We start from the raw sequence: 25,873 nt of genomic DNA, 5'->3' as shown, positions 1-25,873 counted from the left end.
GAATTTGGGAAGCAGAGGCGGGAGGATCTAGGTAAGTTCCAGGACAGCCAGGACTATGGAGAGATAGATCCTGTCTCAAAAAACAAAACAAAAATAAAACCAAAACAAAATTTTTAAAAAAATTTACCTTTTAGCAGTGCAGTAAGTATTGCAACATCTATATCTTGATGTTCCTCTGATCCAATGTGGAAAACAGTAATCTATTTAAAAAAACATTAATATTATGCATTTTTAAAACCAAAGCATTATAAAACAAAAATGATTTCAAATAATACAAAGAAAAATATTTATATAGAGATTTGTATAGAAACAGGTATCTACAGGACTGGCAAGATGGCTAAGTGAGTAAATGTGCTTGCAATATGTGACAATTTGAATGAGGATGCTTCCAGTAGGTTCACGTTTGAATGGTTGGTAGAACTGTTAGGGAAGAATCAGGAGATGTGGCCTAACAGGAGGAGGTATGTCACTGAGAGTGAGCTTTGAGGTTTCAAAAGCCTACACTATTCCCAGTTAGCTCCCCTGCCTTGTGGCTATTGTTTCATGGAAGTAACATGAAAGCTCTCAGCTACTGCTCCAGCTCCATGTCTGCCTGTTGCCATGTTCCCTGCCATGATGATCATGAACTCACCCTGTGAAACTTTAAGACCTCATTAAATGCTCTTTTATTAAGTTGCCTAGGTCATGGTGTCTCTACACAGCAATAAAAAAATAATTAAGACACCATATAAAACTGACAATGAAGTTCAGTCTCAAGAAGGCATGTAAAGGTAGAAGGAAAGAAGTGACTCCACAAAGTTGTCCTCTGACCTCCATGTATCCCCACAAAATCATACACACATATATAATCATTTTTATACAGAAATAAATTTTTGAAGTCATGTATATATTTCTGTAACTACACAGATTTCTAAATGTAGACATAAGTGATCTAACATTTTAATCCTAATTTAATCTTAGTTTAACCCAAAACAAAACAGAAAATTAAGAGTATCACTAATCAAATATCAATGCATTTTCAAAAATAGTTTGTTTCATATCACATTCACTTCTTTTTAACCTATCTTGTATCTGTCAGCTAACTAAGCAGTTTGTAGGTAGAGGCTAGAAATCACTATCAGAACAAATCATGTTGCTCTTTCTCCAGAGTGAGCACTTATTTGAAAGATTAATGCATTCCTTTTTCTTTTAAAGAAAGTTCTTACAATGCAGTCCTAGTTGTACTAGAACTCACAGGCCTCCTGCCTTAACCTCCAGGTATGTACCACCATGCCTTGCAACACATGCATTCTTGGGTGAGGCATGTAGTGAAATATAAAACCATTTAGGACACTTTTACCTAGGTACTTTTTAGAAAAAAAAATGATTAATACACAAATACAAAGTTTTCAATCAATTTCATTTCATGGAGAACAAAGTCTGCAATGAAAGAAAATACAAATTAACACAATCAAAGCCAAAAGGTCAAGAAGGGACAACAAATCTATGTTCCTTTTTTTTTTTTTTTCTTTTTCTTTTGAGACAGGGTTTTGCTATAGTTTTAGCGCCTGTCCTGGAACTAGCTCTTGTTGACCAGGTTGACCTTGAACTCACAGAGATCCGTCTGCCTCTGCCTCCCAAGTGCTAGGATTAAAGGCATGTGCCACCACTGCCCGGCTCTATGTTCCTATCTACTTACAGAACGTTAAAATTTTGTCTCTGAAAATACACGTCCATGTTTACATGTATGAGACTAAGCAGCACCTAGATTTAGTAGTCTTCCACAGATAAAAGGCTTAAAATATTTTCCCAAATATTTTATTAGAGAAGCCACTAGTAACTATAGTTCTTCTTTTTCGTGTATATGTGATTTGCACACAGCATCCACATAAAGGCAAAGGGCAATCTGCAAGAGTTGGTTCTGTCCTTAAACCAGGTAGATTACAGGGATCAAATTCAGGTCATCAGGTTTGGTGGCAAGCACCTACAGCCACTGAGCCATGCTGCTTGTTCCTCTGCAGTCTTCTTAAATATTAAGCACAGTCAGTTGAGATGCAGTTATAAAAATTCCTTTGAAAGAATGATTACAATGCCTCAACACTATATGAAAATTGGGTTTTCTATGCAATCACTCAGCTGAAGAGCAATAAGAAAATAACAGAACAACTTTAAAAACTTAAAACACAAACTAAAACCTGAAGAACTGTATGAATTACAATGTGTGTTAAAAGAAAAGATTTATTCTGCTGAAAACTACTCACAAGCTCCTTTTTTTTCATGCACTCCATCAACGTTTGAAACAAATGAACTGCTTCACTCTGGCCAAAGTTAAAGGTTTTTTTGATAGTTGATATAACATCAGGTTCCGCTGCATCGGGAAGATTCCTGGTGGAAGAAGAAAAACAACTTCACTCATTTCATCTTCTCTGTAGGATCAAACGAAGTACAGGTAGACCCATGCAAGGCTTCTGAAGGTTCTGTAGTAATATTAATAGTAACTTCCTGAGACACCCATTATTAAATCTATGGCACAAGAAAAGGAATGGAGTATTTTCACTTTGAATACTTTTGTGAATGTTTTAAACAAAGTATGTGGTGTAGTATTAGTACTCAGATTTTACAAGGTATCATAAGGAATATTCTATATCATGGCTTATAAAACAATTTACCAAGGAGTCTTCAACATGGACACATTTACCCAGCTCAAAGTATCAAAATGCAGGAGTTCATGATCAAAGTCTCCAATTGCCTAGTTTCACATCACTTTTTTTCAGGAATCCATCAACCAGTGTGAGGTTCTGTGGAACATTCCTTTACACTGTGTGATAATATGTTGTTGTGAGTGGTTTAATAAAGCAGCTGACTGGCCAATAGCTGGACAGAATAAGGTTAAGTTAAGCTGGAGAACCAGACTAAGAACACAGGAAAGAAAAAGGGCAGAGTCATTTGGAAGGGAAACAGAAGGTACAAGATGAAAGAGTGGCAACACCATGTGGCAGAATGTAGATTAATATAATATAAATGGGTAAATTTAAGTTGTAAGAGTTTGCTAGTAACAAGCCTGAGCTAGTGGTCAAGCATTTATAATCAATAAGTAAAACTGTGGTTGTATTGAGAGCAGTTGCCACACAGGTTCCATCTTTACTCAGCTATAACCATTCTACTGTTTAAAGAGATGCCAAAATTTATTTGTTTAGGCCTTTTCTAATAGATGTTCTACTATGTCCTTATCTTGTCTAAGATATTTTACATAAAATTTTATGTAAGTGTTTACCTGTAGTAACCATTACATGAAATTAAACTATCAGGTCAAAGGTATGTCTCCGAAGCAATAATTATTTTCTAAAAATGACTACACTTTAGTTCATTCCAATGGCATATGACACAAGCTACTGCCCTAGGTCTGAAGAAAGTATTTTATTAAAACTGAGATTTTCATGTTCATTTAATAGACAAAGGTGTACATGTGGGGACCCACAGTTGTGAGCCTGTTCCACCTTGACTGAAAGTCAGTGAGTTTGAGCTTATTTTTGCTCTCTCAAAATTGTTGATAACAGATATGGTTATAAACAAAATTCTGACCTAGAATGTGATTAATATTTGGGTATAGAGGTGGATCTGCTTCACCCAAACCAAAGGTTGGAGAATTCAAGTCTATTCCCTATACCATGTTAATGAAGTCTACTGCATCCTACCTCCCCACTTTGGAAGGAGTGTGTGGAAAATAGACAAGGCGAATTCAGTATTCACTGAATTGTTCTCCCGGTACTATCCTATGTCTCTGTGTTTCTTTCATATGTCTGTTCTTCCTACCTAACGTTTCTAATCCACACCCCCTACCCTGAACCATACAAACCTGTCATAAGTCACCCCCAAAATGTGGCTTACGGCAAGTTTAGAACTGCACAACCTACCAGCCTCTAATTTATTGTGAAGTCCGCTATATGCTACACTCACCCTCCTTCTTCTGTCTGCTTATGGATATATGCCAGTAAATCTGCAGCTCTGCCTGTCCCTTCACACACAACAACTGGAACAGGGGGACTTTCCTGAAGATACTCCAGTACTGTAAGGATGACATTTGGCCCACCTTCAAATATCAAAGCCACTACAGGAACACCTTGCCCAATTCCTAAAAAGGATAAAAGTTTAATTAGTAAATCTGACAAAATTCAGTAATTTAATATTACTTATTTTAAATAAAAATTAAAAATAAGATAAAATTTCTTATGAGACAGTTGGCTTTACTTTAAGCATTGGATGTTAGTAACAGCCAGTCTCAAATAATGGAGCACTAAACAATCACTAACATATGCTCTGGGTGATAACATCAGGAAATTCAATAAATGATTTAGTGCCAACCAGAATCTGTATATTTACTGAAAACAAACTTTTGTGTATTTATTAAGTGAGCTCTTGGCAATATATGTATAAGGATTAATTTGTGCCTTAGTTTGCCTAGTTTCTCTGCTTTTATTATTTTTCAAAGTCTTGCCATGTAACCCAGGCAGCATTAGAATATAAGATCCTCCTGAGAACTGTGATTACAAGCAAGAGCCACCATGGGGTGCTTATTTTATATTTTAATACTGTATTGGTTGAATTTCTAACATATACCAACTTACATTTTTAATAAATGAAATTTTTTTAAAAATTAGTAAAAAAATACTCATTTTCATTTTTACAGCAACCTGAAGTGTGGAGCAAAGCATCTGACAATATGAGTTCAACTGCCAAGTCCTTGAGTTGTAGACCTTGAGAACCAGTTACCAGGAGCTATTCTGTGACCTCCAATCACCCCACACACAGACACAAATTAAAAATAATCTGTATGTTGGTCTATGTACCATGTATGTGTCTGATGTCCTTGAAGGTCAGAAGAGGGCATTGTATCCCCTGGAACTGTTGTTACAGACAGTTGTAGGCCACCATGTGGGTGCTGGGAACCGAACTCAGGTCCTCTCCAATAGCAACAAGTGCTCTCAACTGCTGAGCTGTTTCCCTAGCTCTAAGGATATTTTTTAAATTAACAGTTCACACAAGCATTCTGACACTGCTATGTGTGCACTCCTGTAATTCTGTTGTCACTTCATCAGAGTTCTTCTTTTTGTACTAGGGTTACAGAACTTTTTCTACTTGTAATAAAATATAGAAGCTAAAGGAGAAAGTTCAGTCACAGTTGGAAAGGAAAATCTGTTCCAAGAATATCAACTTTTAGGATTCATTTGCCAACAGCAATACAGACTCACTTTATAAACTTTAGGCAAAACTCATTCTTACTTAACTGGTATTGCTTCTATTATCTTTTTTTTTCTTATTCTTTTTTTCTCATGACAGGGTTTCTCTATGTGTAGCCCTGGCTGGCCTTAAATTCACAAAGATCCAGTTACACATTAGCATGACCACACATTAAGACTGTTAGTAAGTACTTTGAGCTTCAGTTGATTATAAGAGCAACAAAGCCAAAAATAAATAAATAAATACATTTTCTTTTTGTAGGTCTTAGTATTTTGTTTAAGATTAGTGATTTTTGGATGCTTTGTAGGTGCATTTGCTATGTAAACAAAAGTGTACTTACTTCACAGAACATGCTACCTTTTACGTATGCTGCTGGCTACTAACACAATTTTGAATAATTAAACAGTAACAAATGGACGGATTCTTACTAGCATGAATTCTTTGCTGATTAATGGTTTTTTCAAGTTCTCTTCTCAGTCTGACTTCTGCCCCATACTTTCCAACAGTGCCATCATCCACCAATATGAAATGGGAGTGGAGATTATTCAGAACATTCAGTTTGCTCAGGGGATTCAATAGGGTTTGGTAAGGAGCAACCACCTAAACAAGAGCAAAACAAGAGACAGTGGAAGGAAGCTGAATGTAATATAGTATAAGTTAAATTCTGAAGTGACCCACAGATAAAAGATAAAATTCTATTTTCATTTAGATATAAAGAAAAAGCATATGCTTTCAAGTATTTGAAGATAACAGATTAAACCACATAATTACTCCTTTTTGCAAAATTGAGTTTTTACTACCACATGCAAATGGAGCAATAAGGAAGTATATATACAGTGTTAATAAATTATAAGGTTATTAAGTGAGTAAAGTACAATACACAGAAGACAATAAGAAAGCAGTAAAATATGACAGTGCTATTTTCCAAAACATACATACAACCCTTTCAAGCTGACATTGAAAATTTAATAACACTTGAAAGTTATCTCCATAATTACAGTTTTTGTTGTTGTTTTGTTTTTTGAGACAGGATTTCACTATATTGTATTGGCTTGTCTGGCACTTGCTAACGTAGATCAAGCTAGCTTCTAACTCAAGACCGGCCAGCCTCTGCCACCACTGCTGCATGATGGCATTAAGGCCTGTGCCACCGTGCATAGTCAATTTTATTTTAATAGTCTCATGATGAATATCTACAAACAAAGTCACATTTTCAGCCTATTCAAATAAAGCACCATCATTTGATTCCTACTCTTAATGACAAAATTAATCCTTAATGTTATAATCAGCAGGCTGATCTCTGAGTTTGAGGTGACCCTGGTCTACAGAGCAAGTTCTAGCACAACTATGGCTCTCAAAAAACAAACAAATCAATTACAAACACTAATATGAAGTGGAAGACATGTTAATATTCTACATAAAAGACAGAAAACAAAAAGTACCAACAATATTATAAGCATTTATATCGATAAATGCATTTTCCAAAAAACCAGAAAGGGGTGCTGGAAATTTTGTTTTAAACTTAATGTGAAAGTATAATATAGTGTACAAGCTGAAATTTAAGACACGCAAAACCCATTCTTACATCTCTTCCAACAAGATCGTTTCTGTTTTCTATCACTCCCCACGGAGCTATTCCAATAGTGCAAATCTTTCGAGATGATCTGGAAGCATGTTCTTTGAGGGCATCACCAACATGTTTTGCCACACCTGTTCATACAAAATTTATTCACCATTAGAAAAAACCTGAATTTACTTTATAATATTACAATTCATGATTTTTCTTTAAATAAAAGATTCTAAGGCTGCAAGATCCAAAGTCAAGCTAACAAAAAATTTAAGATAACCAAATAGATTAAGAAAACAAAACCCCACAATAGCATATCAAGTCCAAAACACTTGTAAATCAAATCCTATCACATTGGTAGGTAGGCCTTGTACTAAAACACTGATATATCTTTTAGTTTGCTTCTTGTAACATATTAGATCTCATCTTTCATATAAAACATAGAAAATAACATCCACTGCCTTCCTTGCTTACAGTCTATTTTCAAAAAACATTCAAGTAACTTTGTTCTTACCAATCAGCACCTTAAAACCTTCCCTTCTTATTCAAAAGAAAAAGCCACAATGTTTGTAATGGCTTGTAAGACCTTAAAAAGCATCTGTCTATTACTGGTAGTAAGCACACTTCCATATCACCATGCTTTCCCATCTCCCAAGAACTTCTGACCAACACTGCTTGCTTACTTTCCCTATGTCACACAGGAAACGCCTCATTCTTGCAATACACCAATGATATTCTCTTCTCTACATGCTCTGTCTCAAGGTCCTTTGTTTCCTAACATCTTTCTTGAAATATTAAACTATCAATAAAAATCTGCTTACTCTTATCAACTTGACTGAACTGAAAAGTGAAGAGACAGTCAGGTCTCCATATGTCTACACAGAACTGATCATAAAGTACACTATACATACCTAAATTATCCTCTAATTGTTTACATAACCCCCACTATAATACTGAAAGTGTCTATTTTAAAGAACAATATATACCCTATAGCTCAAAGAATGCCTTACACTAAGGTTCAATAATTATCAATAATGAATGAATGAGATGCTTAAGATGATTTAAATAAATAACTATGCTTACCTTTAATCATTAAAATTAACCCATCCTCCTTATAATCAAAATTAAAGGATTATATAACACACCAAAGGGAAAAAAAAGAGAAAAGATCTTGAATGAAGGGGACTAACAGATGAAAAATTAGTTTTTGAAGGCTACCTTTTCACAACTTTATTCTTATGTGTATATATGTCTACCTGCATGCATGTATGTGAGTCACAACCGTCCCTAGTGACTGAGCTAAAAGATGTCTGATGCTCTGGAACTGGACAATTGTGAGATACCACGTGAGTACTGAAAACAAAATTCATCCTCTGCAAGAGCAGCCAGGGTTCTTACCTGCAGAACCATCTCTCTCATCCCCAAAGGACATGCCTTTACCACTACCAAAGGAGCAGATTATCATTCTTCTACCAGTGTACTGGGAGTCAGAAATTAACAGTTTGCTTTACAGAAGGGGCTGCGATATTTTTGTAAAGGAAAAGCAGTAAGCATTCTGGCTGTGCAGAATATTTACTTACCAGTCTTTGTTACAATTACTCAAGTTTGATATTGAGCACAAAAAAAGATATAAACAAATGAATGTGGTTATGTTCAAATCAAACTTTATTCATAAGAACAAGGATTAATTAAACTGGATTTGACACACAGGTTAACTTTGCCAATTTTTACTCTAAAGTATATATTTTAATGGCCTGAATGACAACCAAGCAGATTAAGTTATTTTTATCAATGATATTACCACAAATTACAGATTAAGAATCAAATCTATTTATAATTTATTATTTCAAATGCCCAACTGATATAAGAGACTGACAAATATATTTAATAAAACTGATAGTGTTCGTATTACCTGTGTTTACTCCTCCAGTTAAAATCCAAGCTCCGGTTGTAACTGCAGCTTTAATAAGACCCTTTCCAAGCAACTGCTTGATTCTTGGATGAAGCTCAAATTTCTGCATGCCTCCATGTACAGAAATAACAAGTTTGGGTAACTCCATTTGCCATTCTTTAAGCAGAAGTTGCAGAATGATTTCAGGTTTGGTATCATATGACAGTCTCACATACTAAAACAAACAAAGGGTTAAAATAACTATGTTCACAGATTTAATAATGCAATATTATCTGATATTCAAAAATTTACTAGCCTGGAGGTGGTGGTGTATGCCTTTAATCCCAGCAACTGAGAGGCATATGCACATAGATCTCTGTGAGTTTGAGGCCAGGCTGGTCTACAGAGTTGCTGTGGCATATTTGTACATTGTGAAGATATATTGCTGTGGTTGGTGTAATAAAAAGCTGAATGGCAGGAGGTATAGGCCAGATTTTGGGGGAAAGAAAAAAGGAGGAGGAATCTAGGCATGCAGGAGAAGCTAGGAGACATGGAAAGAAAACAGGAAGTACAATATGGAAGAGAGGTAACACCATGTGATACAACGTAGATTAATATTAATAAGTTAATTTAAGTCATAGAGCTAACTGAGACAAGTCTAAGTTAAAGGCTAAGCTTTCATAATTAATAAGTCTCTGTGTCATTTTGGGAGCTGGCTGGCAGAACAGAGAAAGACTTGTTACGGTGCCAACCTTCTAGGCAGGTATTTCCATGTAGGGCCTGAGAAATCTAAACAAACAAACAAGTGAGCAAGTAAAACAAAACAAACACGGCTTCCTAGAAACCAGTGCTAGGGACTTACACAGGGGGCTGCTGTACAGTGAGCACTTGAACAGCACTAAGCAGAAACAGCATGGGCTCAGCAAATTCCCAGAGCTGAAGCAGGTAAATGCTGCCCCCAGCTGGTGCTGCGGGCTGATTCTGCAGGAGTAAGGCTTTGCTCTCACAGACCCAAGCAGGATGGAGCCAGCCACCAACAAAGCCACACAATGGGTTTAAGGCTTGGCTCACGTGGTCAGAGAAGGCTACATACAGGTGGCGCAGTAAAGCAGTCCAGACCAAGAAAACCGGTAAACAGGTACAGTAAAAAATGGGTATAGGCCGGGCGGTGATGGCGCACGCCTTTAATCCCAGCACTCGGGAGGCAGAGGCAGGCGGATCTCTGTGAGTTCGAGGCCAGCCAGGTCTACAAGAGCTAGTTCCACCAAAAGCTACGGAGAAACCCTGTCTCGAAAAATCAAAAAAAAAAAAAAAAAAAAAAAAAATTTAATGAAGATCAGATTTGAATGGGGAAGACCTCCTGAAATTTTTCTTGTTACCAAATTCAGAAAAGAAACTTATATAAGAGATGTAAAGTTTATAAGATTGGGAAACATAAACGCTTAAGTTGTTTAAAAAGATTTTTTTAGGGTGATAATACAAATTATGATAGACAGTGGTTTGGGGCTAAAACTTTAGACCCCTTAAGTTAGATATACAGTACTTTCTCCAAATTTGACAAATACAAATGGACTGGACATTGTGAATATAATTCTTAACCTGATAATTGTTGTTATCATATAGTTTTATTAGAGTTAAAACCTTTCCTTTTTAAACAAGTGGGGGAAATGTGGCATATTTGTACACTGTGAAGATATATTGCTGTGACTGATGTGATAAAAATCTGAACAGCCAATAGGCTAGGTAGAAGGTATAGGCCAGACTACTGGGGAAAGAAAGTAAGGAGGAATGTAGGCATGCAGAAGTCAGAAGTCAGGAGATACAAAGAGAAAACACGAGGTGCAAGATAAAAGAGGTTAACTCCACTTGACAAAACATAGATTAATATAAATGGGTTTTTAATTTAAGTTATAATAGCTAGTTGAGACAAGCCTAAGCTAAAGGTCAAGCTTTCATAATGTCTCTGTGTCATTATTTGCAAGCTGGCTGGTGGGACAGAGTGAGTTCCAGTTTAGCCAGGGCTATATGGAGAAACCCTGCCTCAAAAAACAAAAAAAAAAAAAATCGCTGGGCGGTGGTGGCACACGCCTTTAATCCCAGCACTTGGGAGGCAGAGGCAGGTGGATCTCTGTGAGTTCGAGACCAGCCTGGTCTACAGAGCTAGTTCCAGGACAGGCTCCAAAACCACAGAGAAACCCTGTCTTGAAAAAACAAACAAACAAAAAAAATCACCAACAAAAATACACATAAATTAGATAGTATTTACACTCCTGAAAACATAAAATAGCAAACAGCTTTTAAATTTGGAAAAATTCTTGTGATACTTAGTACTAGTACTGTAACTTATACAAATTAAGATTCAAATGTCAATTTACCTACTTATACTCAATTATCAATTAACCTATCCAAAGCATTTGTTGCCCTGTTTAACTATGAGTACAAAAAGAACAGGAAGCATTAAGACAAATAACATGTGTTTTAGGAATCAGTCTGCTACGAAAGCAGTAAGAACTTATGAGATTAACTTAGGAAAACTTGGAGATAAATATGCACTGCTCTTCCTAAGCCAGGGAGGAGGAACAATGTAAAGTTTATAAAATGTCAATGTAAATAATTAACAATTACATTACAGAATTTTAAAATACACAGAATTTAAATTCCTGCCAACAAATGCACATAAGCCACAAGAGAAACAGTGCAGTTACAGATGTTCTGAACATTTTTACATTGGAGAGTGGTTAAAGGGAGAGCAAGTTAAATTGTGTTTATTATAAGATTATACTAAAGAACACAAGAATAATATATAAGTAAAGGAAGCCACTAATAAAAAACTTAAAAACAATATAAGACAAAGGGATAAAGAAAAAAGGGAGACAAACAGATAGCTAATACTATGATGGTTACATTTAAAATCAAATACAAAGACTTAATTTTAAAAGACTATATATACACTACATTTTGGGGGATTTGATTTTGTTTAGCAGACAAGCTTTTTCTATACTACCTAGACTGATCCCAGCAGTAGATTCACATGATCCTAATACTTTGGCTTCTCAAGAAAATGATGTCTTTTACCTTAAGAAAAGTTTAAAAGGCAAAAAAAAAAAAAAAAAAAAAAAAAGGGAGGTTTAGCTCTCCTTTCAGAAAACAAAGATTCTGTCAATAAAATAAACACTTTTTATAATGATAAATTATTTGATCTACAAAAATACAATTCCGTACTTATGTCAACCCTTATAATAAAGAACTTTAACATATGCAGTGCACCTTACTTTCTGTTTTGGCACTAGACATATTACAAGATAAATGAAATATAAAATAATCAAGTGGCATACCTTAGCTCTGTAGGAATGAGAACCCCCTTGAAAATTGATGACTCCATAAGCATCTGTTGGGCTCTGTTCCGTGTGCTTTTCTACAGACCATTCTTCTACTGCCTGATTAAAATGTTCACCCAATTTCACATCTGAGTATTTCATGGCAAGACTTGCAGTAAAGCAAGCATGTTGTTTGACCAAACGACCACAGAAACACCTAAAGGTAAAAAGCGAAAGTATATTAAGATAAAGAGCCCGTTCACTGGTAGTGGTGGCACACACCTTTCATCCCAACACTCTCTAGGCAGAAGCAAATTCAAGGCCAGTCTGGTTTACAAAGTGAGTTCCAGGAATGTCAGGGCTACATAGAGAAACCCTGTCTCAAGGGGGGGGGGGGCACTAAATAAAATAAAACAAGTAAAAACAGTAGATAGATAGATAGATAGATAGATAGATAGATAGATAGATAGATAGATAGATAGATAGATAGATAAAATAACTTCCCAGGCATGAAGCAACACATGGTGACTTACAAATACTTGAGAAAACATGAAAAGATGACCATAAGCTTGAGGTTTACTAGGTATAATTAAAAAAAAATCCTATCTTAAATAAAACAAAAGAAATAGCAACAAAGCTGAAAAAAGTGTTTATCCTAGGCATACAATGAAGTAAAAAAGTAGTAGATCAATGGGAAAAAATAGGCTGATGGTGGTGGCAGAACCTTTTATCACAGCACTTAGAGGCAGAGGAAGAGGCAGGCAGATTTCTAAATTCAAGTTCCAGGACAGCCAAGGCTACACAGAGAAACCCTGTATCAGAAAAGGGGGTGGGGGGAACACTAAATAAAATAAAACATGACAGATGATATAAAACAAGTATTAGAAATAAGCACCAAATATTAAGACTACGCCCCAGAGAGCTGAGGAAAATACAGACACAATGAAGGAGAACTAGAAGACGTTTTAAAAGTTAGAATAATATAAAATAGCTCAAAATATATAATTTAAACTTACAAAAGGAAGAAATGGGGACTAAAATTTGAAACATGCTGAAGTAAAAAAAAAAAAAATCCAAATTTGAAAATTCTTGACTCTACATCTTTAGTTCAACAAAAAATATAGACCAAACCAGGAATAAACAAAACCTTACTAGGGCCAGGAGTGGGGGTGCACACACTTTTGATCCCAGCAGTTAAAAGAATTAGAGGCAGGTGAATCTCTGTGAGTTCGAAAGCATCCAGGACTACAGACCTCATCTCAAATATAGACAGATAGGTAGGTAGGTATAGACAGACAGACAGACAGACAGACAGACAGACAAATAGGTATAGGTAGGCAGGTCATGCTAAGGCATTGCTGAAAATGGTAAAGAGAAAAAACCCTAAAACAAGCTAGAATATAACCTAATAAAAAAACATAGTCACATGAATATAAACTAAAAATGATAAATTCTGCCCAGGTGTGGTGGCACACACTTGTAACCCCAACACTTGGGAAGTGGAAGCAAGAGGAGTGGGAACAAGACCAGCCTCGGTCAAGAAGTTTAAAGCCAGTGTGGGCTGTGTGAGATTCTATGTTCAAAAACATGCAGAAAGAATGATGGTTGTAAAGGAAGAGGAAGAAGAAAATCTAGTATGTTAATTTCATGTGTATGAGTATATATCTGAATATTTATGTGCATCACATTCAAGTAATTCCAACAAAGGTTAAAAGCAGACACTGGAACTAGAGCTACAGATGGTTGGGAGCGGCCATGTGGGTGCTGGGAATCAAACTTGGATCCTCTGGAAGAACAGCTAATGTTCTTAATGAACAAGTCTTATCTCCAGTTTGCTACCTACCTCTTCTTAAAAGAAATCAAATTTTCTAATGGAAAATCAGAAGTAAAAGACATACCATATACTATACTTAAATGATATTTATTTCTCTCCAATTGTTTTTGTTTTGTTTTGAGACAGGGAATTACTGTATAGTCCTGGCTGGCTGGGAACTCACTACATGAGCTCAGAGATCTGCCTGCCTATCTCCTGAATGCTGGCAGCCCAGCCTACCAACCACAACTTGTATCTTTCACTGTTGTTTCCTGATAGAACCACACACAGTATCTTTAACTGTCAGATCTTCCTATAGCCTCTTTTGCTTTTTAGAGTCCTCTGTCCTTCAACTCTCTGGTCAACTAACTCACACTCTCACAAACCTGATGTAGTACCTTTAAATTTGAAGCACCATTGTCAAATGTTTGAACAAAATGTCCTTTAAGTATACTATCATGTAAATTTTATACCGCTGTGTTATACCTAGCGTTTTTTATACTTAAGTGTTTCTCATATATCAGATATTTTTCAAAATTTCTGCAATTCATACTAAACTTACCTGACAAGCTGCTGACAGATCTGACATCCTGGAAGACATCTATAAAATGCAGAAAGGTAAGTTATTACTTTATAAAAATATTTATCTTAAAATTAACTATTTAAATTCATATAAGTATGAAACAAAGGAAAACCATAATATATCATTTCAGTAGATACCATAGATCATGCATACGTTGGTTTATACATTCAACTAACCCTTTATATTTAAATAGATTTCTTTTTGTTTTGAGACAGGGTTTCTGTGTTGCTTGGGAGCCTGTCCTGTAACTAGCTCTGTAGACCAGGCTGGCCTCAAACTTACAGAGATCTTCCTTTCTCTAACTCCCACGTTCTGGGATTAAAGGTGTGCACCACCACCACCTGGCTTCAATAGATTTATATTTTAAGTACTATTAATTCTGAAATAAAACTAAGCAACTACAATAGAGTAAAAAGACAAATTTAACTATATAAAACCATGTTTACATGCAACTAATAAGATCTAAACATGAACTTTAAAAAAAGAATTTCCCCATTATAGAAAGAGCTTTCTCAAATCAATTTGTACAAAAAAACACAAAAAATGGAAAAATATGAAGAGCTCACAGAAAAACAAAGATTAAATTAGGAAAGACTTAAAAATATTCATGAACATATAGAGCATTTATATTCAGGTGAACCATATTTATGAATTGTATTTTTATGAAAGACAATTTTATAATACTTGTCAAAATAAAATAAAAAATACCAACTCCTCACACTCTATCTCAAATTCTAGAAGTCTGGGTTAGAACTGGGGATGTAGCTCAGTGGTAGAACACCTGCCTAACAGGCATAAAACACTGGGTTCAACTCCCTAGCACTGAGAACCAAAATATTTCAAAATATATTTTGAAAATATATGCTAAAGTCAGTCTAAAATATCTGAGGTATATGTAAAAAATGAAAATTATAAGATAATACATTATAGCATTTTTAACATCAAAGAGAAAAAGAGAATATAACTAAACTGTTCATCAATAAGGAACTACCATACTAACACAAATGATCCGGACATAGAACTCAAAAATGCAACAAATGAGAATAAAATAAGCTGGGAATATATAGCTTAGTGGTAGAGACTTGCCTAGAACATGCAAGGCTGAGTTCTAGCCCCAGTACCACTTAAAAAGTACAGGGGGTAAAGTTTAAGTCAGGTGAGATGGTGCGTGTGAAAGGCAGCAGGATGGCTGTAGTTCTGGACCAGTCTAGTCTACAGAGCCAAGTCTCAGGCCATTGAGGGCTACACAGTAAGATCCTGTCTCAAAAGAAAACAAAGAGAAAGAATGAAGTGATGATCTCCAAGATAGGTAGCACACAACAGATAAAACAGTACGTACTTGAAAGTTTGGGGAGAAGGTTATACACATGTGCTTGGACATGCAAAGACTATTTCTAGAAGCTTTCAGATGAGTGCTAGCAATGAGAACTCACCGCTGACTGCTCTTTAACCAGGTCTCTCTGGAAGGAATGTCAAGGAAGGGACAGTACCAGAATATTATGGCTCAAAGAATAGTAGTGGGAAGACTTTTATTTTTTATTTGATAACAGCTTGTGGTTTTTTTAGTGTCTGGTGATTATATTATTTCTACTGCAGAGTAAAACTAACAAAATCATAACAAATTTATCAACAATACAATCTATTATTGTATTGCTTCTTTTTTTGTATTGAATTGCTTTTTGGGGGGAGGAGGGGGTACAGGGTCTCACTATACAGATTTGTCTGGCTTAAAACTGACTATACATAGAAAAGGTTGGCCTTGAACTCAGAAATCCAAATGCCTCTGCCTCCCACACGCTAGGATTAAAGGTGTGCACCACGACACCCTGCCAAATTCACTGGTTTTTGTTGTTGGCGGTTATGTTTTGGGAGGGTCTTGGTAGCATTTGTTTTGCTTTGTTTTTACAGAATTTCTCTGTATAACTTAGCTGTCCTGGAGCTCGATTTTGCCTGGAATTTGATTTGCCTGGAATCGTGGAGATCCATCTGCCTACGCCTCCCAAGTGCTAGGATTAAAGGCATATGCCATCGTTGGCTCCAAATCTATAATTTTTGATAAACCAAAAAAAATCATACTTTTCTGAAAGAAAAATGGTATCTGAGAACTAGCATGGTAAATTAGGATCCTAAATATGAACCCCACCCAGTGTTAGGAACTACTCATGGTGTTTCCCTGTGATATAACAACAGAACTCACCTTTAAGTAAACTATAAGATATTAGGGGGAAAAAAATCACAGAATCTGCCGGGCGGTGGTGGCGCACGCCTTTAATCCCAGCACTCGGGAGGCAGAGGCAGGCGGATCTCTGTGAGTTCGAGACCAGCCTGGTCTACAAGAGCTAGTTCCAGGACAGGCTCCAAAACCACAGAGAAACCCTGTCTCGAAATCCAAAAATAAATAAATAAATAAATAAATAAATAAATAAATAAATAAATAAATAAATAAATAAATCACAGAATCTAATTATTTTAAGGGATATTAAGGTTATATAATGATTGGAAGAGTTAAAGATTTCTGCAGGGTCTGGAAATTTGCCTCAGTCAGTAAAATGCTTGCCACACAAGCATAAAGACCTGATTCCCAGCACTCACATTTAGGAAAGAGAAAGGAGGTGGGGGAGAATAGACACAACAGTGCACGTCTGAAACCTCAGAGCTGGAGGGCTCCCTAGAGCTTGCAAACCATCCAGCCTGGCCACTGGGTTTCAAAGAGTAAGATGGATGGCTGCCACATGAATGCACACATTCCACATGAACACAAACACCCATACACACAAGTACTCACACACACACACACACAACTAAAGAAAAACCTTTTTCAGGAATTTACTAAAATCTGGAGAACATTTTAAAAAATAGTTTTCCAAGACTAATCAACTAAATTCAAATTTATAACATATACCATTTTGGCCAACTAAAAATCAAGAGGCAGGTAAGGCAGGTATGAACTGACAGTTTCAGCAATCCTGGCAACCAGAGAACTAAACTGTTATCACCTGAGTTCAGTAGTTCAAAAACTAACCTGAGCAACACAACAAGGCCCAGTCCTAAAACAAAAGAAAAATGGGCTGGAGAGATAGCTCAGCAGTTAAGAGTACTTGCTGCTCTTAAAGGATCCAGTTCTGTTCCCAGCAAACAACATGGAAGCTCACAATCACTTGTAACTCTAGATCCAGGGAATCAGTACTGGCTTCCAGCCTCCACGGGTATCATGCATGCAAAGGAGAGACTTAAATGTGTGCAAGCAAAACACCCATTCAAATAGACACATTAAAAAACAAAAACAAACAAAAAAACCAACCAAACAAACAAAAGACCTTGAAAGAAAGAAAGGAGGGAGAGATGGAGGGGAGGGGAGGGGAGGGGAGGGGAGGGGAGGGGAGGGGTACTAAGAGGCAGAGGCAGGCCAGTCTGGTCTACAGATCTAGTTCTAGGACAGCCAGGACTATAGAGAAACCATCTTGAAAAAACAAAGAGAAAAAAAAAAAAAAAGTACTTTCCACTTATCACCATTTCTTGAAGATAACAGAATGCACTATCTTAGACAATATTCAAACAAGTACCTACTTGTATTTGCTACCGGTCATAATTAACACCCTTACAAATCATTTAGCGCTACATAAACTAACAGTGGAGTCCTTAAACACTAAAAACAACAACAAAAATTATTGACAAAAATCTTTCCTGTGTATTGCTATGGATCAAGCCCAGAGCTTCATTGCTGATATTTTTAGCAATTTTTGAAAGAGTCATATACCCAACTAGGTATAGTGACCCATGCCTGTAATCCCAGCACTTTGAAGGACTGACTGCCTTGAGCGTGAAGACAGGCAGGGCTACACACTGGTGAGGAAAGAAGAGACTGACCAAATGAAAGAAAAAAAAGAAAAGAAAGAAAAAAATAATCACATACTCAATAAAAGTGAAAGTTACAGAGCAAGTTTATTTGACAGAGAACAGGGTTTGACAGAAGGAAGGGTGAGAAAATCATCAGCAGATCTCAACGTGTGGGCTATGATCCCTCTGGAGGTCGTGTATCAGATATCCTACAGATCAGATATTTATGATTCATAAAAAAATTAGTTATGAAGTAGCAACAAAATAATTTTATGGTTGGGGTCACCACAACATTAGAAACTGTATTAAAGGGTCACAGCGTTAGAAAAGTTGAGAACCACTTGTCATGTTTCTTCCCTTGTAAAGTTAGGAAATAACCTTTGATTTGTATTTTTAATTTATTTCTTACTAATTTATTTCTTATTGGTTTTTTTTACACTTCAAAAAAAACAAAAAAAATCTTAAGAATATGTTTTTTCCCTTTTTTTTTCGAAGAGATAACTTCTCCTCTCCTTCCCCCCATCTCTTTCTGCTCTTCATCCTTCTCCCCTTCCCCCCTCCCTTTCCCTTTCCCCTCCATAGCCCACTAAATAAATACCCACTTTCTCTGCCATTTTCCTAGTGTGTGTGCATAGCAAAGGATAACTTCCGTGGTCAGTTCTTTCCTCCACTGTGGGTCATGGAGATTGAACTGAACACTGCTCATCAGGGTTGTACAGAAAGTCTTTTTACCTACTGGTCCATATCTCATTGGCCCAAGAATGTTTCTTTTCTTTTCTTTTTTAATTTTATTTGTAATTCTAGGCACATGTGTATAACTGTGGGGGGTATCTATGCATGAATGACAGCATAGTTCAAATCAGAGTGTCAGATCCCCTGGAGTTGGAGTTACAAGCAGTTGCTAGCAGTCTGATACAGATGTTGGAAACTGAACTTGGGTCCTCTTAACTGATGAGCTATCTCTCTAGTCATATTGAGATTACTTCTTAGATGTTTCACAAGATCAACTTTTTCCTTATTTATAATGTCTTAACTATCAGATTCCCTTCCTCTCAAAGCCATTTGAAAGACAAAAAGAGGCAACTGAATACCTGTATTCTCTGATGACAGTTTTTCTAGTAAATATTATTCTATATACATAGACAGGAACATGTGAGAGGCCTTAGGTTTAATCTCCAAGCAAGAAGGCAGGGGAAATGTCTACTGGGCTCATATTCTTCAGCACCAACCGTAAGTACATATTAATACGCCCACTAAACAAATTCTGAAGTATCTTTTTGTTTTCAGGATGGGGTGGTAGTGGTAAGAACTTTATTGTAGCTTCTATTGTGCTTAGACAGTTAGGGTTCCGAGACAGGCAAACAGTTCGAGGAAAGAAATTCCAGAGCACTAGTAACTTGCTTAGTCTCCTTTTCCATTCTCAAAAGAAAAATTAACAGTGACCTTATATTATTTTGTTTACTATAAGCAAATAACAATAAATTTACATCTAAATTTCTAGAGGATCCTAGAAGAAAGAAATGCATGCTTACCTGTGAGGGTCTTTGGAGCTTGGTATAATATATACACACTCCCTCTTGGTCAAAGTGCTCTCTATCCAGGATTTCTGGGACTAAAACAGAGAGTTCAAGGATGGTTTACAAGTTTACAGCCTACTAATCTAAGGAAATAAATTCACAATAGATACACAAAAATGTGTGTGGTATTTAATCTTGTTTTAATTCACTAAATAGGCGCTAAATATGATTATCAGTGCTGGCACACCTAAATCATTAAAATAATTCCACTGAAGTAAACATGATTTGACAGTGCTGTGCCAGAGGAAACAAAGCAAGTGTGAGATTCTTACAGTAAGCCTCAAGAGGGACTAATGTGATCCTAAGCCATTTAAAAGAGCCAAAAGTGACAGTCACATTTAACTTAGAGGAAAACAAAAGCCCAGCCTAAGCTATCAGGTATTTCTAGAAAGGTTAAGGGCACGTAATAGCTAATGGTACTGCGATATAAAAAGATAACAAGCAAAATTCTAGTCAAAGGAAAAAAATCAACAGAAATAAAGCAGGTTATCTATGATCCATCCATCTGATCTTGGAAGCTAAACAGGGTAGGGCTCATAAGTTTCTGGATGGGAAATACTATAAGTTATTAAATGATTATAAACATTTAATCTACCAAATTTGTGTGTCCATCTTATGTAAGATCAACCACATCAAAGATTTAAAAAAAAAAAGCAAAAATTCAATGAGAATTAAACAATTCTAGATCACATACATTTAATACATTTCTTTCTAATCAGGAAAGGTATTTTTTAAAGTTTTAACACAATTAACAAGTTCAACTTGATGAATGCATGCCTATTTCTGCATCCCACATAGAAAAGACCCACTTTCTTCAAGCACACAGTTTTACAAAAAATGATAGTATATTTATCCATAAACATTGATTCAGCAAATATTCAGACAATGTATACTTATAGAACCTACGAGATAATCACACTGTAATTAACAAAGCACAGACAAAATTAGCCTTCAATATTTAAAATAAAATATTTAAGAATCAAAATAAATGTCACAAGCATCTAAAGTTCTCAGATTTGAATGATGTGTCTGTCTGTTCTAGTTTGTTTTCTTGTTGTGGTGATAAAACAACTCGAGGAGGAAAAGGTTTGCTTCATCTTAAATTCCAACTAACAGTTCATTATTGAGGCAAGTCAAGGCAAAGACTGAAGCAGAGATCATGGAGAAACGCGATTGACAGCTAACTTTCTTAAATAGTGTAGGCCCACCTGCCTAAGAACAGCACTAAATACAGTGGACTGGGCCTTCCTGCATCAAATAACAATTAAGAATGTGCCCTGCCAGGTGGATCTCTGACCTAGACACCAGCCCAGCGTGGTCTACAGAGTTCCAGGACAGCTGGTGCTACACAGAGATACTCCCCACTTCCACCCCCAAAAAAGAACATGCCTCACAGATAGGCCCACATGCCAATCTGAAGGAACTTTTTGTTTGTTTTTGGTTTTGTTTTGTGTGGGTTTTTTCGTTTGTTTGTTTGTTTTTGTTTTTTGAGACAGGGTTTCTCTGTAGCTTTGGAGTGTCTGTCCTGGAACTGTCACCAGAGACCATGATGGCCTTGAACTCAAGAGATTCACCTGTTTCCTAGTGCTGGGTGGGATTAAAGAGGTGTGTCCCCATGTCCAACCTTCTTTCCCAATCTTTTAAAAGACTTTTTTTTAAATAAACAAACATTAGGTAATTCACAAATTTCCATTTCTGAATTCCATCCCAACACTGGAAAAAAAAAAATGCAGGCCAGGTGCGGTAATGAACACCCAGCACTTGGGAGTGAGTTCAAGGGCAGCCTGGTCTACAGAGACACATCTCAAAAACAAACAAAAAAATTGTATTTCAATCCAAATCTTCCACTATATTCTTACATCACATATCAACTGTCTGGCATTCAGCTCTTTTGATATCTAAAATGTACCTCAAACTTAAGATTGAACCTTCACACAAACACTCATTCTTCGTAGAGTTTTGCCTATCTCAGCAAATGTCAAATTAATTCTCTCAATACTATAGTGACTGAAATATAGATCCCTAGCCATCAAGCCCAGAAGTCAAGCAAAGTTATAAAAAGAAATCTACACCTAAAATGCTTCTATCAGATGGCCTGTAGGAAAGGCTGTGGGTGCATTTTCTTGACTAATGATTGATATAGGAAAGCCAACACACTGGGGGCAGTGCCATCTCTGGGCAGCAGGCTGACCAGGTCATAGGATCAAGCCAGTAAGTGTAAATAGTGTCGCTCCATGAAACCCGCCTCAATTCCTCCCTCCAAACTCCTGCTCGGACTTGAATGGTGGGGTGTGACCTGAGAGCTATAAACTGAAATAAACTCAATTTGCTTTGGTCATGGTGTTTTTTTCACAACAGAAAAGAATCCCTAAGATAAAAATTGGTCCCTAAACTATAGGACATTACTATAATAGACCTGACCATGTTTGGGGATGACTGCTGAAGAACATTAAAACTTTGAGGTGGAAAACCCAAAGTGTTCAGAGCTTAAAGAGCTGCTGTGGGAACTCAGAAGAGAGATCAGAGAAGACAGCAGAGGCCTAGTTTGTATAGTATCAGAGGAAAGTTTGAGTCCCTTAAAGACTATTTGGAGACCAATCCATATTTGAATTAAGAATCTGTGGTTCTGGTCAGCTGGTGCAGAAGAATTAGCTTTCATTAACAAGAGGCCAGAACTACAAAAGTGAAATCTTGGCTTTGCTGGGACAATCCATACTGGTCAGCTGGGGTTGAAGAATCAGCTGTGATTAAGAACAGCTCCTTTTTGTGGCACCTCCTAGGCAGTCAGCCATGTCAAGATGAAGCTTAATATCCCTTTCCCAGACCATCAGCTGCCAGAAGTTCATTGAAGTGGGTGATGAACACAGATTTCATATTTTCTATGAGAAGCACATGGCCACAGAGGTTAATTGTGGTAGGAATCAGTGGTGGGAACAACAAGCTTTTCCCATGAAGCAAGGTGTCTTGAACCACAGAAGAGGGCACCTGCTGTTAAGTAAGGAAGGGGCGTTTTTACTTACAGAGCAAGAATTGAAGAGAGGAAGTGCATGTTCTGGGATGCATTGTGAACATCAATCTGAACATTCTCTACTGTTAAGCGGGGAGTTAAAGAAAGAGGAAGCGAGAGAGAGAGAAAGAAAGGGCATGTATGTGTGTGTTCCTGGACTGACAGATACTACTGACCTCAATGGTTGACATATACTACTGTACTTAAGGGTTGGGGCCCAAAAGAGCTCATGGAATCTGAAAGCTTTTTAATCTCTTTAAAGATGGTGTTTACCAATATGATGTCAGATAGGCCTTGAACAAAAAATATAAAGAGCCCAGAACCAAAACATCCAATATTAAAATCTTGCTACCCTACATGTCCTGCAACACAAATACCAACGTATTAGCTCTGAAGAAACAACAAAAGAAGAAAAGCAAAGAGGAGGTTTCAGAATATGCTGAACTTTGGACAAAAGAATGAAGAAATATGACCAATATGCCAAGAGACAGAGTTGTGGACTGTCTGAAAGTTTCTACTTCTAAATCTGAGTCCAGTCAAAAATAAATCTTCAAAGTAACAAATAACCCAGGAGTGGTGGCACATGCCTTTAAATCCAGTACTCAGGAAGCAGAGGCAGGTAGATCTTTGAGTTCAAGTCAGCCTGGTCTACAAAGTGAGTTCCAAGAAAGTCAGGGCTACACAGAGAAACCCTGTCTCAAAAAAAAAAAAAAAAAAGATTAACAAATAAATGATCAGAACTTGAAAAAAATAAGGAGGAGGATAAGGAGACAGCATCACTAAGGCAAAAACACTTCTAGGAAGTGTTTCCTCAGGATCAGTACACTGTAATCCAGATGGGAACCAAGGCTGTACCTCATGCTGGCAGCCAAACTTGGTCACATATAAGAGTGATACTTGGTTCTAAAGGCATGAAACAGTCAATGAGACCAGCTGTGGCCTGACACTGTGCGAGAGCAGGAGAGGCCAGAGGTGAAGATGCAGCCTCAGTTGCTGTAGAAGGTCCAGGAATGAAGAGGCCAAGTTGAGGCTTGGTACCATGTGTATCAGGGTCAGAGACCGTAAAGAGAGCCCAGGAAAAGCTACTGGTTAAGGTGCAGACCAGCTAGAGCGGAGACTCCAGAATTTGAAACGTGGGCCAATCACCAAGAAGAGCAATAGCTATGAAATGGAGCTGGTCTGAGCCTTAGACATGCTATGTATGAAGAGAAAGACAGAGGTGGAGCTACCTGTGCCCTTTAAGACCCAGAAGATTGTGAGTCCCAGATGTCTGACACTTAGCTTTACATCAATGGACTTTGGTTTTGCTTTAATCTGAATGTAACTGTGCCCTGGTTCTTCCCTGTTGGAATAAGAAAGTATTTAACTTGTTTTCAGATTTTACAGGAACCTACAGTTAGGAAACCTTAGCTATTTTAGAGACTTTGAACTTTTTTTGGGGGGGGGGGTGGTTGTTGTTTTTCAAGACAGGGTTTCTCTGTGTAACCCTGGCTGTCTTAAACTTCCTTTGTAGACCAGGCTGGCGTTGAACTCAGAGAATTGCCTGCCTCTACTACCACCACCGGGCACAACTGACTTTGAACTTTTAAAGTGTTTTAAAGACTATTGGACTTTTAAAAGTTGGAATGTTTTAATTATTATGTTAATATGAGATCTTGAGAATAAGAAAGAGAGTTGTGGTTTAATAGTCATGTAGTAGCACGTCAAGTTGACAAGGGGTCAGTCAGTTGTCCTGATCATTCTGTCAACCTGACACATGCTAGAGTTATATCTGGGAAGATGAACTTCTGAAAATCTGAGACTTTTTTTTTGACTAATGATTGACGTTGGAGGGCACAGTTCACTGTGGGCAATGCTACCCCTGGGCAGCTGGTCCTGAGTTGTATAAAGCAGGCAGAGCAGTCATGAGGAGCTAGCCAATAAGCAGCACTGCTCCAAAGTCTCTGCTTTAGCTCTTGCCTCTAAGTTTCTGCCTTGAGTTCCTGCTCTGACTTCCCTCCATGATGGGGCACAAGATGAAATATACCCTTTTCTGGGCAAGTTGTTTTGGTCATAGTGTTTTATAACAGCAATAGAAACCCTAACTAAAACTTTTTAAAAATGATTTGTTCATTTTTATGTGCACTGGTGTCTTGTCTGTGTGAGGGTGTCAAATCCCTTGGAACTTGAGTTACAGACAGTTATGAGCTACAATATGGGTGCTGAGAATTGAACCTGAGTCCTCTGGAGGAACAGCCAGTGCTCTTAACTGCTGAGTCATCTCTCCAGCCCATGACTAAGAAGGCCATGGTGGACTCTATGCCTCTGGAACTATAAACTCAAATACACCCCTTCCTTATATTGCAATAGACAAATATCTTCTACATCCACCAAGAAATTTCTTGGACTCAACTACAGAAAAAGACTTCAAAAAGTCACAGATGGTGCTGGAGAGATGGTTCAGTGGTTAAGAGCCTTGGCTGCTCTTCCAGAGGATCCAAGTTTAATACCCAGCACACGCATTGTGGCTCACAACCACCCACAAGGCCGGTTCTAGTGAGTTTGATGCCCTTTTCTGGCATCAACCATCATTACTTACATATGATACAGAGACATACATGCAGGCAAAACACCCATGCACATAAAATAATAAAAATCAAATAATTTTAAAAAAGACCATAGATTATCAACAAGTCAATATCAACTGTTCCTCTCTGATGACAGTTCTTAGATCAACCATAGAGCAGATAGATCCTAATCCTGCTTTTTGCTCTAGGAAGAAGAGAAAAATCTTATTTCTTTATTGATGTATAACTAACTAGTAAGAACTGAATGTTTCCGGGACAGCCAGAACTGCTACACAAAGAAACCCTGTCTCAAAACATGAAAAACCAAACAAAAAAGAACTGTAGGCATTATCTAGATGTAGTGGCACTACCTGTGATCCCAGCAGTTAGAACACGGAGGCAGGAGGATTGGGGTTTTGAGATCTAACTAGGCTACAAGCCAGATCCAATTCAAACAAAACAGTAAGAAAAGTAGTGTAACTTCAGGGTATGTAATTTGATGTTTCTAGATATATTGT

General features: G+C 37.1%; 1 protein-coding gene across 4 annotated transcripts in view; it reads right to left on the bottom strand.

Annotated features, from left to right (window-relative positions):
• Positions 1-25,873, bottom strand: part of Trpm7 (transient receptor potential cation channel subfamily M member 7) — an 85,304-nt gene that overhangs the window by 52,806 nt on the left and 6,625 nt on the right. For all 4 annotated transcript variants that reach the window (XM_057781341.1, XM_057781342.1, XM_057781344.1 and 1 more), the window contains exons 2-10: positions 19,758-19,837; positions 14,368-14,406; positions 12,011-12,209; positions 8,697-8,910; positions 6,803-6,927; positions 5,646-5,817; positions 3,937-4,111; positions 2,241-2,364; positions 128-200 (exon numbers count right to left, since the gene is read on the bottom strand). In XM_057781341.1, coding sequence (XP_057637324.1) covers positions 128-200; positions 2,241-2,364; positions 3,937-4,111; positions 5,646-5,817; positions 6,803-6,927; positions 8,697-8,910; positions 12,011-12,209; positions 14,368-14,406; positions 19,758-19,837 — 1,201 coding nt within the window. The remainder of the gene's footprint in view (positions 1-127; positions 201-2,240; positions 2,365-3,936; positions 4,112-5,645; positions 5,818-6,802; positions 6,928-8,696; positions 8,911-12,010; positions 12,210-14,367; positions 14,407-19,757; positions 19,838-25,873) is intronic.

This window comes from Chionomys nivalis, chromosome 9 (genome assembly GCF_950005125.1).
Source record: "Chionomys nivalis chromosome 9, mChiNiv1.1, whole genome shotgun sequence".
In the NCBI taxonomy this organism is placed as follows: domain Eukaryota; kingdom Metazoa; phylum Chordata; class Mammalia; order Rodentia; family Cricetidae; genus Chionomys; species Chionomys nivalis.
Note: the sequence above shows the minus strand (reverse complement) of the source record. Positions and strands in the feature narration are given on the sequence as shown.